At 39.0% G+C, this 15,770-nt stretch overlaps 1 protein-coding gene across 6 annotated transcripts in view; it reads right to left on the bottom strand.

The window, feature by feature from the left end:
* AFG1L (AFG1 like ATPase) overlaps positions 1-15,770 on the bottom strand; it is a gene marked incomplete at its 5' end in the record, with an annotated part of 226,328 nt that overhangs the window by 197,329 nt on the left and 13,229 nt on the right. For 3 of the 6 annotated variants that reach the window (XM_079939408.1, XM_079939406.1, XM_079939407.1), the window contains one exon: positions 7,422-7,557. The exons of 1 other annotated variant lie outside the window; for it this stretch is intronic. In XM_079939408.1, the coding sequence (XP_079795534.1) occupies positions 7,422-7,557 (136 nt within the window). Of the gene's footprint in view, positions 1-2,945; positions 3,290-7,421; positions 7,558-10,580; positions 10,681-15,770 lie in introns of those variants that run through there. 2 more of the 6 variants (XM_079939411.1, XM_079939410.1) reach the window with 2 other exon arrangements.

Below are 15,770 nucleotides of genomic sequence, written 5' to 3'. Positions count from 1 at the left end.
ATATCCAGAGGAAAGGTAGTTAAGTCCAGGATAACAATAACCATCCCTGGTTATCTATAGAGGCCCTCTGCACAATCTTAGAAAAATCAAAACTTCGTCTTCTGGAATTCAAAGCACTGAAATCAGACTGAGCCCTTTGCCATTGTTAATATAAGTTAGTCTCCCCGAAAATCAAAATGGTTTTAGTAATTATACATAGAGTTGAGTTCATCCCATTCCTATTCACTGACTGGAATCCACCACCTCTAGCATTTCAATATTAATATTTCAATTACTCCCAGCATAGCCCTATATTTATATAACATTTCTTATAATTTTCAAAGGACTTTCTCCTATTATATAATAACTTATCTGAGCCTCATAGATGACATGTGAGGAAGGCAGAGTTAGGATGACTAATCCCATTCTACAGATGAGAAAAAAGAAATACCAAATTAAATGATTGATCCAGTACCATAGGATGAAACCAGAATCACAATCTAGTCTTTCCGGGTCACATTTTATTATTCATCTGGTATCCCATATGTTCATTAGTCCTATGACAGAACTGATCAAAATTCTTCTAAGTAACAGTTATGGAATAAAATGAGCTTCACTTCTTCACAAAGAGAAAGAAGATTGTTGCCAAAAAAGAACACACGCTTAGTTAAATGAAATCAAAACTATATAAGGAATTTAGATTTCCAGTTTAAAATGTTTACCCAACTGCTGTGCGAAAAATGCACAATCAGGAAAAGCACGTTTAATATTTCTAAAGGGCTGGATTAAAATTTCAGCTGTAACTTCATTACTGTAATTATATTTTTAATGCATATTTATTAAACATCCATTCAAATACTGTGTTCACAATTATTCATGAGTGTTTTGTACACTTGTGTTGATTTTAACAAACTGTAAACAGTGGCCACTGACCAGAAATGTTCTCCTACAATGACAGAAGCCCATGCTAAGGTCACAGGCAGCCCGTTTATGCTCTATTATGTTCTATGCATACCCCAAAGAGAAATAGCTGCTTTTTTCGAAAACTGCAACGGTCATCAATGACCCAAAAAGTCAGATTTACCAGTGACATTAAACACCTATGTTTGATTCAGTGATGAATAAACAAAGTGCAGAATAGAAGAAAATCAAATCTTAATTAAACTCTTTCTTTAAAAAAACAACATAAGCCATCATCAAGGAATGCATTTACTTTATTTATAAAAGGATGATTTAGGGGCTTTAAAAGGGTGCTTTTGATTTAAATAGAAAAATTATGAAAATTAAAACTAAATGCTTGCCAGTTATCATTCTTTTCCTTTCGAAGCTAATCTTAAATGTGCCAATGTGTGTAACTTTACAAAAGAAAAAAAACAGTACTTAAATTTCATAACAAATCAGTAAAATACTGCCTAAAAATCTGAATAAAGCTATTCTGAAGTAATTATAGGCATGGCCTAGCATACTGAGTAACTCCTTAATATTCACCCTTTTCAAACACTATTTAATAATGAGACCTAAGGGGTCTATTTTCTTTCAAACAATAAAGAAAAATAACGTCTATTTGTTATGTTCATTTATTTTAAATTTTTTTACACAAATATATAAATAAGAATTTTTAAATGTAATCTACAGGAATTACATTTAAGATATAAATTGCATTATGAAGCTTTGAAGTAACTACACTAAGAACTGCATGTTCAGGCTTTAAAAATTGTTGAAAACTGGCACACCTGGTCAAGAATATGGATAGATAATGTGTTGAAAAGTATCTTCTAGGATGAGCTGAACGGAGAGAAGAAATAAGAAGGACAAGTAGGACAGTGAAAGAAGGTTATGAAAAAAGATTCTGGAGATTAAAGTATGAGGTACCTCCAGCAGGGTACACATAGAAATGGGACCTCAACAGAGGACCTTAGGCAAGGAAGACAAAACACAGCAGGAAGAACAGACATATTCAAAAGGCTCTTAAAAGAGAAATTAGAACAAATCTTAGTCACAAGCAAGAAAAAAATATGAGTGGCCTAGGGAAACAGTATTAGATATAGTCAAGCTGAGGCTACATGACCTTCTGTCAGAATTTATAGAGCGTATTATTGCACTGGGCCCTTGACATCTATTATTTCTGTGGTACTTTTGTGAAAAGACAAATCTAAAATAGGTAAAACCAGGATTTAAGTGGTTAAGAATCCATCTTGCAATTCAGGGGACACCAGTTAGATGCCTGGTCGGGCAACTAAGATCCCACATGCTGCAGGGCAGCTAAGCCCGCACGCCGCAAATAGAAAGAAGCCCACTTGGCGCAACTAAGACCCAACGCAGCCCAAAAAAAAGTTAATTTTTTAAAAATAGTTAAACCCATTTAAATATTCACCATTTACTTAAACAAACAGAATGAAGCTCTTGAGGTATAACACAGTGCAAATCTACAGTAGATCAATAATCCATCTCTGGACTTCTAAAGTTCCTTTCTAATGGGTTCTACTCTTGAACCCACCCTATTTCATCTGCCCACCCTCCACCCCAGAACTACATCTGAGCACTAGCTATGCCATGTAATAAGTTGTGCTATGCTTAAAAAAAAAAACTGAAAGAAACCATTATCATGAAGTTAATAGTCTCAGGAGCAGGCATGAACCTTCTTTTCTAATATAATAATAAACAATAACGGAAATCCAAGAAACATGAAGTTTCACACAGGGTGTTCATCTAACTGAGTGATAAAAGTCCAAACCCATTTTCTTAACCACTAATCTATACAGCCAATAAATAATACCAATTCATATGGCTGAGTTCTACTCACATTAATACCTAATCAAGATCTCCAATGTACATGTACTAAAGAAGAGATTGTGACTAAAGGTAAATACGAATCTTCAGTTAATATAGAGATCTAAAAATATAACACTGAGATACAGAAGGACACTACAATGATAAGAAATCACAAGGTGTGACTGTCATATTACCTTGCCTCTATGAAATAAACTTAATTTCTGGGACTTCCCTGGTGGTCCAGCAGTTAAGACTCCGCGCTTCCACTGCAGGGGGTGCAGGTTCCATCCCTGGTCTGGGAACTAAGACCCCACATGCCACGCAGTGTGGCCAAAAAGTAAGAAAAAAAAACAGAAAGAAAGAAACTTAATTTCTAAGGCTAGCTTAAGTACAATAGATACACTGATTTTAAGTTTTAGAAAACTTAGAAGCGTTCTCTTCCTTGGCTTCTCTCCAATTTCCCCTATGACCTCTCTAACTGCTCTCTGATGAGGTCACCTTCTGCTCATAAAACATCAGTTTTCCTCAAGAACTCATCCCTAGCCTTTTCTCCTTTTCATTCTACAAATATTTCAAGGCTAGTTCTTCCATTCTCATGGCTCTCAACACCTCATATTTCCTTTCTTAGACTCAGATCCCATATTTCCTACAACTACTTAGACTTGTTTACCTGGAATTATCACTAACACCTCAACTTTAACATATCCAAAATGGAACCCCTCCCTAAAATGCCTCTGGCCTTACTTTTCATTTGTTTAGTTTCCTTTGATAGACGGAATTTGATGCCATTAAATTACCCAAACTAGGAAACCCAAATTGACCTTAACTCCTCTCTTTCCTTGTCTCCCCCAGATCCTGTCAATTTTACCAAAGCAGGGTCTCTGAATTCCCTCCTTCGCTGCCCTGCTCTCCATCTTTACCACAGCAGTAATTCAGGGCCTAAATCACTCTCCCTAAACTACTACAACTTCCTCCTAAATAATCACCAAGCTTCCAATATTCCCCCATCCAGGCATTCCTGACCTGTTTTTCAGGTAGCCACAGGGATAATCATGCTAAAATGGACCTGATCACTTCTCTTCTTAAGAAATCTTCAGCAGTATCCCCCTGAGCCTACACATCTTTGCATACTATACAGGACTCTTCTAACCAGAATCCAGCCCACCTGCCAAGCTTCATCTCTAGCTGTTCCCCCTGAGGGACTATACATACACCAATAAGGGCCAGGTGCAGCTCACTTCCACACTTTTGCTAAAAAGCCCTCCCCTCTCCAAGCAGAGCTGCTTTCTCCTCTGTAGTCCTACAACACTTCAGATGGGCCTAGATTATGGTGGTGTTAATGTTCATTGTCACGGTAAAGAGCTAGTAGAACACAGTGGTTGGTTAAGTTTGTACTTCTGGAGGGAAAATGCCTGGGCTCAAATACCACTTGAGTAGCCATGCCTGTTTAGTCATTTATAAAACAGAGATGACAATACCTTTATAGATAGCACAGGGAACTCTACTCAATACTCTGTAATAACCTATATAGGGAAAGAATCTTAAAAAGAATGGATATATGTACATGTATAACTGAATCACTTTACTGAATCACTAAAGTGATTCAGTTTCACCTGAAACTAACACAACAATGTAAATCAATTATACTCCAATATAAAATTTTTAAAAAGAAACATTAAAAAATAAAATTTTTTTAAAAATTTTAAAATAATTTTATAATAGAGTTTTTATGAAGATAAATTATGAGAGAAAGAAACGGCTAGCAGACTGCCTGGAACACAGAAAGGGCTCAATAAACATTAGCTCTTGTAATTCCATCTCCCAAGACTGTAAGCTATTCAAGGCCTGGCAGCCAATTTCATTCACTTTCCCCCTCCATACACTTAATACAAGACTTCAACTGAATTAGCAATCTCGAGGCATTTTCTACCCATACCATAACCACTCTGATTTCTAATAAAATGTTTCCCCATAACTATCTGGAGACTGAATAACTGTTACATTAAATGAAAATACACTTAGACCTAAAAGAAAACAAGCAGTAATATCAAAATTGACATATATACTTAAATTATTTAAGATACCAAATTTTATTGATACTTTCAATTGTTTAATAATCTGACTAATGGAAATACATATATCGCAAAGTGGAATTTATAAGTTGTACTTCCTAAGGAATTTAAAGTTAGGTGATATGAATGAACACCATTTTAGGACCCCTAAAGTTTTCACATTTCCAGTTACCAAAATGTCTTAGAGCCAAGGCTGGCATTAAAGCTTAGATGGGGACTTCCCTGGTGGTCCAGTGGCTAAGACTCTGCATTCCCAATGCAGGGGGCCCGGGTTCAATCCCTGGTCAAGGAACTCGATCCCGCATGCTGCAGCCAAATAAATTAATTAAGGGAAAAAAAATGAAAGAAAGAAATGAAGCACAAAAACAAAGAATATGCTCTTCCTTTCCCCTCATTCCTTTCCTTTATCTACTTCCTTCTTTTGTTTAACATTAAGTGTAATGTGTTTCCCTCACATTACACTGCAGTAAACAGTAGGCTTGAAAAGATTAAAAAAAGGAGATAAAACAAATGTCAACAGTAAATACCCCCCCCCCAAAAACATCAAGAAAACGATAGAAAACAAACTTAAATCAGACTCTAAATACTGAATAACGTTTCAACTTAAATTTTTCTTTTACTTAAAGAGGGGGAAGGAGCAACTTTAGTTACAATTAAATTGACCTCTAACTGCATTTTCATCAAATGTCCACATTCAAAACAAATTCTGGGGCTTCCCTGGTGGCGCAGTGGTTGAGAGTCCGCCTGCCGATGCAGGGGACACGGGTTCGTGCCCCGGTCCGGGAAGATCCCACATGCCTCGGAGCGGCTGGGCCCGTGAGCCATGGCCGCTGAGCCTGCGCATCCGGAGCCTGTGCTCCGCAACGGGAAAGGCCGCAACAGTGAGAGGCCCACGTACCGCAAAAAAAAAAAAAAAAAAAATTCTGCCACTTAACTAGCCAAATAACTTCTGCAACCTTGGGTTCCTCATCCCCAAAATGAGGATAACAGGAATTAAACAAGATAAGCACTTAGCATATTGCATGACCCAGAACAAACATTAAGGCTCATGTTGTTATGCTAATGTTCCTTAAATCCTAATTTTCATAAATTATGGTACATGCATTGAACGGAATTCTATTTTAACCATTTAAAACATGAGGTACAGGGACTTCCCTGGCAGTCCAGTGGTTAAGACTCTGAGCTTCCAATGCAGGGAGGGCCCATTCAATCCCTGGTTGGGGAACTAAGATCCCACATGCCTTGTGGCAGCCAAAAAAAAGAGGCAGTTCTACACGTATTTATATGGAATGATCTCCAAGATATACTACATGAAAAAAAAAGGAAGGACCAGAACAGTGTGTATAGTATATTACCACTTCTATTTTTCTTTAATTCAGGTATTTATAAATATATATGGTGGATATATACAGAATGTCTCTGGAAGAATACATAAGAAACAAGTATGAGAAGTTGCCTCTGGGAAGGAAAACTAAATGGCTATGGAACAGGAGTGGAAGAAAGTCAACATTTTACCAAATTCCTTCTTGTACCTTTTGAATTTTGTGTTATTTGCTTGTATAGCCTATTCCAAAAATTTTTTAAATAGTTTATATTAAGATCGAAACCTCATGCTACCAAAATATTCCATTATACAGTAAGTGGATTACGCTAAACTTTACAGTAAAACCTAAGGTGACTTAATCACAGTTTTAGTATTAATTTCAACTCTATTTATGATAATAATCAAAGACTGATAGAGTTTTAGCTAAACTGCCAATGAGAATCAGTTTATTAAGATGTATAAGGGTGGGGTTCCTGGAGATTTTTTTTAAAAAGGAAAGCTTAAGTATGTGGATGAGGGAGCAATAAGAATAACGTCATTCATTCACTCAAAAAATATATCTGCCCATCAGGTGCCAAACACTGTGCTAAGTGCTGAGGAAACAATGACACCCAGTCCTTGCCTTTGAGTAGCCCGCAATTTAGTGGGAGTATATGAATATAGTAAAACTAGCACTCCTGTGGCCTTGGTTACTCAAAATACAGGTTCATTCACTTATGAATAACAATTTGAAAGAATGAATGAATGATGCAAGCCCGGTGACAAAATACGCCTCGCTGAAGCCTCTAGGACTTGAAAAGAACACAAAGAATCGACCCCTCAATCTGAGAATGTCAGTACACTTGCATTCCCGCAATCCAGAGAGCACGCAGGGCCTGCAGATGTCAGAGGTACAGTCCCGGGTCACCAGCCTGGAGAGCTTGGGATGCGGCAGGTTGGAAGAGTTCCCAGGCCTCAACCCCACACTTGAATCCCTTCAAGCGAGGTACTCCCCACACCTGGGTTTATAGGTCTCTAACAGCCGGAAAGGAACAAACCCTGGGTCGACATCTAACCCTCAAAATGAAAGTTACTCTGGGCCACCTCCCTCAGTGCTCCTTCATGAGCAGGCAGTAACAGCGGTGCAAGAGAGGGTGGAACTCCTCTCGAAGAAATCTCTCGAAAACCGCGAACCAAGGAGGCAGTTTGGGGAGCTCGAGGAGGGAGGGTGACTGCCCCGAGACTTCCCCGGTCATAAGCAGTCGTCTCGGCTTACTCCAGATACAGTCACTAACCTTTACAAAAGGGGTTTCCAGGGGCGGTGACCGAAGTGGGGAGAGCAGCGGCCCAAGCCCTGCACCGGACACATCTTCCTCTCAGCCGGCTCGGCGCTAAGCGCAGGGTAACCAAGGGCGACCAAGAGGCCGCCATCTTGAGCTCCGTACAGGGGAAGGAAGAGGAAAACTTTATTGAAACCCAGAAGAGAGACGGTAGCACAGACAAATCCAGCCGTGCTCACGGAAGGCTCCGCCCGACAGAACGAAAGGGAGCAGCGGAAGAACGCGACCTCTAGTAGCTCGAGGGCAAGCTGGACTCCAATGCCCTTCGATCCCTCCGGGCAAAACAAACCGGGACTACGACTCCCAGCATGCAGTGCGGCGGCGCGGGGGCCGGGCGAAGGGACGGGGCGGAGGGCAGCTTTAGGCTGGGGGGAGGGGCAGTTGTCCGCCCAGCGCCTGCTGCAGCTGATCTAAAAACATTTTCAAGGAGTTAGAACGTGTTTGCGGCGTGTATTCAAGTTAGCACTCCTCAGCCTTTTCGGTAGCGTACCTGACCGAGATTCCAAAACCTAAATAAAGTGTAGGCGATCCAGTGGGCCTTCATATTTTAACGAAATATTGTTATCTCCATAAACGGTATCCCCAATTTATTTGCCTCCAGCGTCCAACGCATCTTTGGCAGAGTACATGAAATGTGCTCCTACCACTTTTACTTTTTGTATTTCAAGAGCATAAATCATTTTCAATGTGGCATATACTCAAATGTTTTGAAAGAACATGGAAAATTTGTGTAACATGGGAAAGCCAATGGCCCGAGATGGACTGTGGGACAGTGTATCTAAGGAGGAATTTCTAAGTGATCTGCCCTAATTTGATTAAACAAAAAATGTTTTGAGTCACTATGATAACTGTATTGGGAATACAAACTGCTGTCCAGAAGAGGCAGGCAATCCGGTAAGGAAGGATAAAGAAAGCGACCAAAGATTCTACTAGGTGTTCTGGAAACAGTGAAAGAGCACTTTGGCTGGGAAATCAGGAAGGCCTTCTAGAAGCTTTATTTTTAACAGGAAACGAAGACCTTCCAAGAACAGGAAATAGAGTGAGCTAAGGCAGGCAAGCAAGAAAATCTGGACTAGGGACTTTCTTGGCATTCCAGTGGTTAAGGCTGCGCTTCCGCCGCAGCAGGCACGGCTTCCATCCCTGGTCGGGGGAGCTATGATCCCGGGTGGCGCAGTGGGGCAAAAAAAATAAAAATAAAAAAACTGGATTACAGGAAGGAGAAAGCCACGTTTCAGACTACACTAGAAAGAGTTCCAGGAAGTTAGTTAGTTGGTCTACAATAGAAGATTCCAAAGAAACAGGAAAAGGAGAGCATATAATATTTTGGAGATTTCTCTACTGACTCTGTCAAATCGTTTATAGAAAAATTATTTTGATTGTGTTCTTCAAAATGTCATTTCACATTTTTTTCTATCTTTAATTCCATTGTCTGACACGACAAACGATTCCTCCATGTTTGTTTCATTTAATGTTACTAATTTTTGGTGTGACACTTTGTGAAAGGCCTTTTGAAAAAACTGGACTGTTTCTTCCTTGACTTACATATTCATTACTCTCAAGACTTTTAGAGAGTGTCTAGGTATCATTTTGTTTGCCCTGGGAAAACAACTTCTTGTCTTGGTCTTGGTCAATGAAATTACCTCTTAGTAGAGATTCCAAAGGCTTAATAATTATGGAAGTGAAATAGGAACTCATTGATAGTTTAATGCCAAATTGGCAGGAAGATCTGCAGGAAATTTTCACATGACTGTGCAAGTGGACAGAAACATGGCAAATGAACTTTATTGTGTACAAGTATGAGGTAACTTGGAAATAATTTAAATTACATTTGTTGTATTCAAGAGAATTTATTATGACCAGAAAACTAATTAAGTAGCCACTGTAAACTATTTTATTAAAATACCAATCCCAAACTCCTGCTGTTCCTGCAATTGCTAAAACAAAAACAAAAACAAAAAGCCCTAAGGCTTCCCTGGTGGCGCAGCAGTTGGGAGTCCGCCTGCCGATGCAGGGGACACGGGTTCGTGCCCGGGTTCGGGAGGATCCCACATGCCGCGGAGTGGCTGGGCCCGTAAGCCATAGCCGCTGAGCCTGCGCGTCCGGAGCCTGTGCTCCGCAACGGGAGAGGCCACAGCAGTGAGAGGCCCGCGTACCGAAAAAAAAAAAAAAAAGCCCTAAAAGGCATTTTGAACATTATCAGAAAATGTAAATCAGAAAATCACAAAGCATTATCTTTTCCTACTAAAAAATCTCCCTAGAGAAGTGCCAATTAGTTCTGGACTCTAATCTCAGGGACAAAACCAGGCCAGGGCTGGCACCGTGGTTAAGAATCTGCCTGCCAATGCAGGGGACACAGGTTCGAGCCCTGGTCTGGGAAGATCCCACATGCCGTGAAGAAACTAAGCCCGTGCACCACAACAACTGAGCCTGCACTCTACAGCCCGAGAGCCACAACGACTGAGCCCACGTGCCACAACTACTGAAGCCCGCACGCCTAGAGCTCGTGCTCCGCAACAAGAGAAGCCTCCGCTCGCCGCAACTGGAAAAAGCCTGCGTGCAGCAATGAAGACCCAACACAGCCATCAATCAACGAATCAATGCAATCATTAAAAAAAAAATGATGACAAAAATGGGAAAGAAAGTTGTTGGTCGATAACATACTATGGTATGTGAGTTTCTGGAACTCACAAACCTGTTTCCCACCTCAAAGCTTTTACATTTCCTGTGCCTTCTGCATGGAATGCTCTCCTCCAAGATATCTACTTGGTTCACTTCCTTGTGTCCTTAGTTCCTTATGCTACCTTGCCAGTGAAGGCCTTTCCTAACCACCTAACTACCTAACTTCCTCCTTCCTAGCTTTATTTTCTCCAACATCACTATATATACTTTACTAATTTATTAGCTTATTATCTGCTCTTACTGCTCTTCCTAGAGTTTAAGCTCCATGTGGACTGGGATTAATGTCTCTTTTGTTCACCGCTGTATCCCCAGGGCCTAGAATAGTGCCTAAGTTAGTACACACTCCATAAATGTGTATTAAGTGACTGAATGAGTTGTCTTAGTACAAATACAAAATTTACCATCATTTTAGTCTTTCTGCAAAAACCAGACTACCTGCTTCATGAAATCAGTGATGCTCCTAATATTTTGAGTCCACTTGAAGATTAATAAAAAACACCATCGGACTTCCCTGGTGGCGCAGTGGTTGAGAGTCTGCCTGCCGATGCAGGGGACACGGGTTCGTGCCCCGGTCCGAGAAGATCCCACATGCCGCGGAGCGGCTAGGCCCGTGAGCCATGGCCACTGAGCCTGCGCGTCGGAGCCTGTGCTCCGCAACGGGAGAGGCCACAACAGTGAGAGGCCCGCATACCGCAAAAAAAAAAAAAAAAAAAAAATCAAATTCAATATCAGAGAAGTAATTGGAATACAGCCAAAGAGCCCTTATTTTTCACTTATTTATTCATTCATTTATTTATCATCACACATGTTTCCTCATAATTATAGGTTCTTCTAATTTAACAAAGAAACACTTTAGCTACAAGAGACAATATGGTTCATTTGAAGACACATAAGGAATGATTTAAACCATAAAAACTCATTTTCTGGAGTCAGAGTCAAAATATCTAGCTTCTAAATTCCAATATTTGTAATTAAAGATCCTTGGTCAAAAATATAATTTAGGTTCCTTAATTTCAACAAACAATAAATATGCCTAAGTGCCTTATTACCTATGGAAATTTCTAAACCAGATATACCCACCTCAGTAATATAAATTTATATCAAGTATAGATGTTGTGGCAAGCAATCCATTCCTTCTAATAAGTAAGATTACACATCTGCTGAACTTCCAACAAAAGCTACCATTTTTTTCCTTAATGAAACACTATTTCATCTGTAACCAGAGACTGGCCAAAGACAAAATATTTGAAGTCATGTTCAGTGCTCAACTCTTTATTTAGTTTCTTTCTACTTATTTTCAACAACAGATTCAAAATAACTGGTTCGGTTGTTTTTCAGGTTTTTTAATTGAAATATAGTAGATTTACAATATTATATTAGTTTCAGATATACAGCGTAGTGATTCAGTATTTTTAGAATATACTCCATTAAAAGCTATTAATATTATAAAATAATGGCTATAATTCCCTGTGCTATAGACTATATCCTTCTTTCTTATCTATTTTATACATAATAGCTTGTATCTCTTAATCCCATACCCCTACCTTGCCCCTCCCCACTTCCCTCTCCCCACTGGTAACCACTAGTTTGTTTTCTAAATCTGTCTGTTTCTGTTTTGCATCTATGTTCGTTTGTTTTATTTTTGAGATTCCACATATAAATGATATCATACAGTGTTTGTCTTTGATTTATTTCACTAAGGATAATATTCTCTAAGTCCATCCATATTGCTGCAAATAGCAGAATTTCATTCTTTTTATGACTGAGTAATATTCCATTGTATATATAATTTGTTTACATATATATACATATATATACACCACACATATATATAAACACATATATACACCACATACACATATATGGTGTGTATATATATTCCCTCTGTTCATGGACACTTGGGTTGCTTCCATATCTTAGCTATTGTAAATAGTGCTGCTATGAACATTGGGGTGCATGTATCTTGCTGAATTAATGTTTTCTTATTTTCTAGATATATACCCAGTAATGAAATTTCTAGATCATATGGTAGTTCTATTTTTAGTTTTTTGAGGAACTTCCATACTGTTTTCCATAGTGGCTGCACCAATTTACATTCCCACCAACAGTGTATAAGTGTTACCTTTGCTTCACATTCTTGCCAAAGTTTGTTTTCTGTAGACTTTTTGATGATGGCCATTCTGACAGGTGTGAGATGATACCTCATTGTGTTTTTGATTTGCATTTCTCTAATAATTTGCAATGTAAAGCATCTTTTCACATGCCCGTTAGCTGTTTGTATGTCTTCCTTGGAGAAATGTCTATTCAGATCTTCTGCCCATTTTTGGATTGGGCTGTTCTTTTTTTTTTTGATTTTTTGTTTTTTTGATATTGAGTTGTATGAGTGTTTTTCAGTTTTGAATATCCTTTATCAGGATATTCTTTTTTTTATTTGAACCACATGATAATATGTCTATTTGTCTATTTACCTATATATTTCCTCCTTAAATGTTTCTTACCCAAATTTTAAGGGGGAAGGAGAGGCTTTTCTTATGTAATTTCTCCACATGCCCTCTCTGCCATCTTTCTTTTTTTTTTTTTTTTTTGCAGTACGTGGGACTCTCACTGCTGTGGCCTCTCCCGTCGCAGAGCACAGGCTCCGGACGTGCAGGCCCAGCGGTCATGGCTCACAGACCCAGCCGCTCCGCGGCACGTGGGATCACCCCGGACCGGGGCATGAACCCGTGTCCCCCGCATTGGCAGGCAGACTCCCAACCACTGCGCCACCAGGGAAGCCCCCATCTTTCTTTCTAAAATAGCAGCAACCCACAGCCATTTCTAACCTCCCCCAAATCCACATGCAAATTTGTAATCTGGGAGCCACCTTCAATTAATTTCTCTTCCTCATGATTCAGATGCAATCTTTCATTAGATATAATTGAATCTATCATCTTAATATGGCATAAATCCACCAACTACCATTGGGTCTTCCTCCTGTCTTTCTGAGGGTAATACAGTCATCTCCTAACTGGCTCTGTCTCTCTCTCCTCTGATCCATCTTGCTATCAGGTTTGTTTCCAAAAATGTGACCTATCTGACCACATTGCATCACAGATTCTGAACTTGCAATGCCTCCCTACTGTCTACCGAATGAAATACAATTTATTATGGACCTTTAGAAAATCAAGATCTGGTTCCTAACCTACCTTACCATCTTCTCATAAGTGATTGAAACCCAGTGATTTACCAAGTATCTCATTTGTTTTCATGAACCTCCATATATACTATTCTCAAAAAACTGGAAAACTGATCTCATCTTCCCACACCCTACCCCCATCTTTATTTCCTAAATGCGTTCTGATACTTTTCTTATTGGGTTGGGCAAAAAGTGCCTTTGGTTTTTAAGTAAAAATAAAAGACACGTTTTTCATTTTCACCAAGAAATTTATTGAACAACGTAGTCACCCTTTTTTTCCACTACCTTCTGCCATTTTTCAGGCAACTTCATAATCCCATCTTCCTAAAACTTTTTATCTTTTTGAGCAAAGAACTGTTCCAGGTGCCTTTTACAGTCTTCCAGGGAATTGAATTTTTTTCCATTAAGAGAACTTTGTAAAGACCTAAATAAATAGAAATCCGAAGGTGTAATGTCTGGTGAATTCAGTGGATGAATCAGAACTTCCCAGCCAAGCTGTAACCGTTTTTGCCAGGTCATCAAAGAAACATGTGGTCTTGCGTTATCCTGATGGAAGATTATGCATTTTCTGTTGACTAGTTCTGGACGCTTTTCATCGAGTGACGCTTTCAGTCGGTCTAATTGGGAGCAGTACTTGTTGGAATTAATCGTTTGGTTTTCCTGAAGGAGCTCATAATAGAGGACTCTCTTCCAATCCCACCATATACACAACATCACCTTCTTTGGATGAAGACCGGCCTTTGGTGTGGTTGGTGGTGGTTTATTTCGTTTGCCCCACAATCTCTTCCATTCCACATTATTGTATAGTATCCACTTTTCATCGCCAGCCACAATTTGTTTTAAAAGTGGTACATTTTCATTACGTTTAAGTAAAGAATCGCATGTGGAAATACAGTCAAGAAGCGTTTTTTCGCTTAACTTATGTGGAACCCAAACATCAAAGAGATAAACATAACCAAGCTGGTGCAAATGATTTTCAATGCTTGATTTGGATATTTTGAGTATGTCGGCTATCTCCCGCGTGGTATAACATTAATTGTTCTCAATGAATGTCTCGATTTGATCGCTATCAGTTTCAACTGGTCTACCCCACCGGGGAGCATCATCCAGCGAGAAATCTCCAGCATGAAACTTTGCAAACCACTTTTGACATGTTCGATCAGTCACAGCATCTTCTCCATACACTGCACAAATCTTTTTTTGCTTTTCAGTTGCGTTTTTACCTTTCTTCAAATAATAAAGCATAATATGCCAAACATGTTGCTTTTTTCTTTCATCTTCAAAATTAAAATGGCTACATAAAAATTCACCAATTTGGGTGCCTTTTTTTTTTTTTTGGCTGTGTTGGATCTTTGTTTCTACGCACGGACCTTCTCTAGTTGACGTGAGCGGGGGCTACTCTTTGTTGCGGTGCGCGGGCTTCTCATTGCGGTGGCTTCTCTTGTTGCGGAGCACGGGCTCTAGGTATGCGGGCTTCAGTAGTTGTGGCTCACGGGCTTAGTTGCTCCATGGCATGTGGAATCTTCCCAGACTGGGGCACGAACCCGTGTCCCCTGCATCGGCAGGCGGACTCTCAACCACTGCGCCACCAGGGAAGCCCTAATGTAATTACTTTTATATAATAATTATGATCTTGAAAGTCTGCAAAGTGATTAAAGGGCATTTTCTAAGAAATAGATTTCTGGATTTAAATTATACAGTTTTTCTGCTTATAGTTTTGGTGTTATCTAATTTATTATTATTACTATTATTAAATAGTTTTGAAGTGGCAAGTATAGAGTTAGACATTTACAAATATCTGAGATGTTAGGTCTAAAATGTTTTTAATCACAGATTTTGAAAGTTGACACAAGTATATCCCCGTTATCCTTTTTGTTTTTTAGCATTTATTAGTTTTGACTCACTCTAGCATGTTATACACATAGCACCTGTGCCCATTTAGCAAAGAATTTCAGTACAAATCACTCTGAATTGAATAGACATCTCTAAGAAGCATTACAATTGTTGAAATATTTTTAGAAACTGAAACAAGGAAATAAACAACTTCAGTAAAAGTGATTTAAATAACAAATAACGTATCTTTATAAACAGCTTATCTCCTTGAGAACAAAGAATAAACCAGGAGATGAGGTTTTTTTTCCCTTCACTGTTAAAGCAGATCACAATATGAATGGGTGAAATGTCATGAATAATTGGAGAAAATCACAGAGTAATCTTCGACAAAAACATCTGATTTATTTAAAATTGTCGTTGTTTGTCTTATTAGAACCTTTATTTAACCTTGTTATCCACAATGCAGTATTCAAGCTGGGCTATCAAAAACATACTTTGGAACTAACGATATTTTGAAATTTTTGACTTTCTCAAATGCAGGCTATGGTAATGTAAATCTCCCATGGCAGATGTTTTACTTGGGACCTAATTAATTGACATTGCCTTAGACAGAAATG

Source organism: Stenella coeruleoalba (assembly GCF_951394435.1).
Source record: "Stenella coeruleoalba genome assembly, chromosome: 12".
In the NCBI taxonomy this organism is placed as follows: Eukaryota; Metazoa; Chordata; class Mammalia; order Artiodactyla; family Delphinidae; genus Stenella; species Stenella coeruleoalba.
The sequence above is the reverse complement of the archived record's forward strand: the minus strand, read 5'-3'. Positions and strand labels throughout refer to the sequence as shown.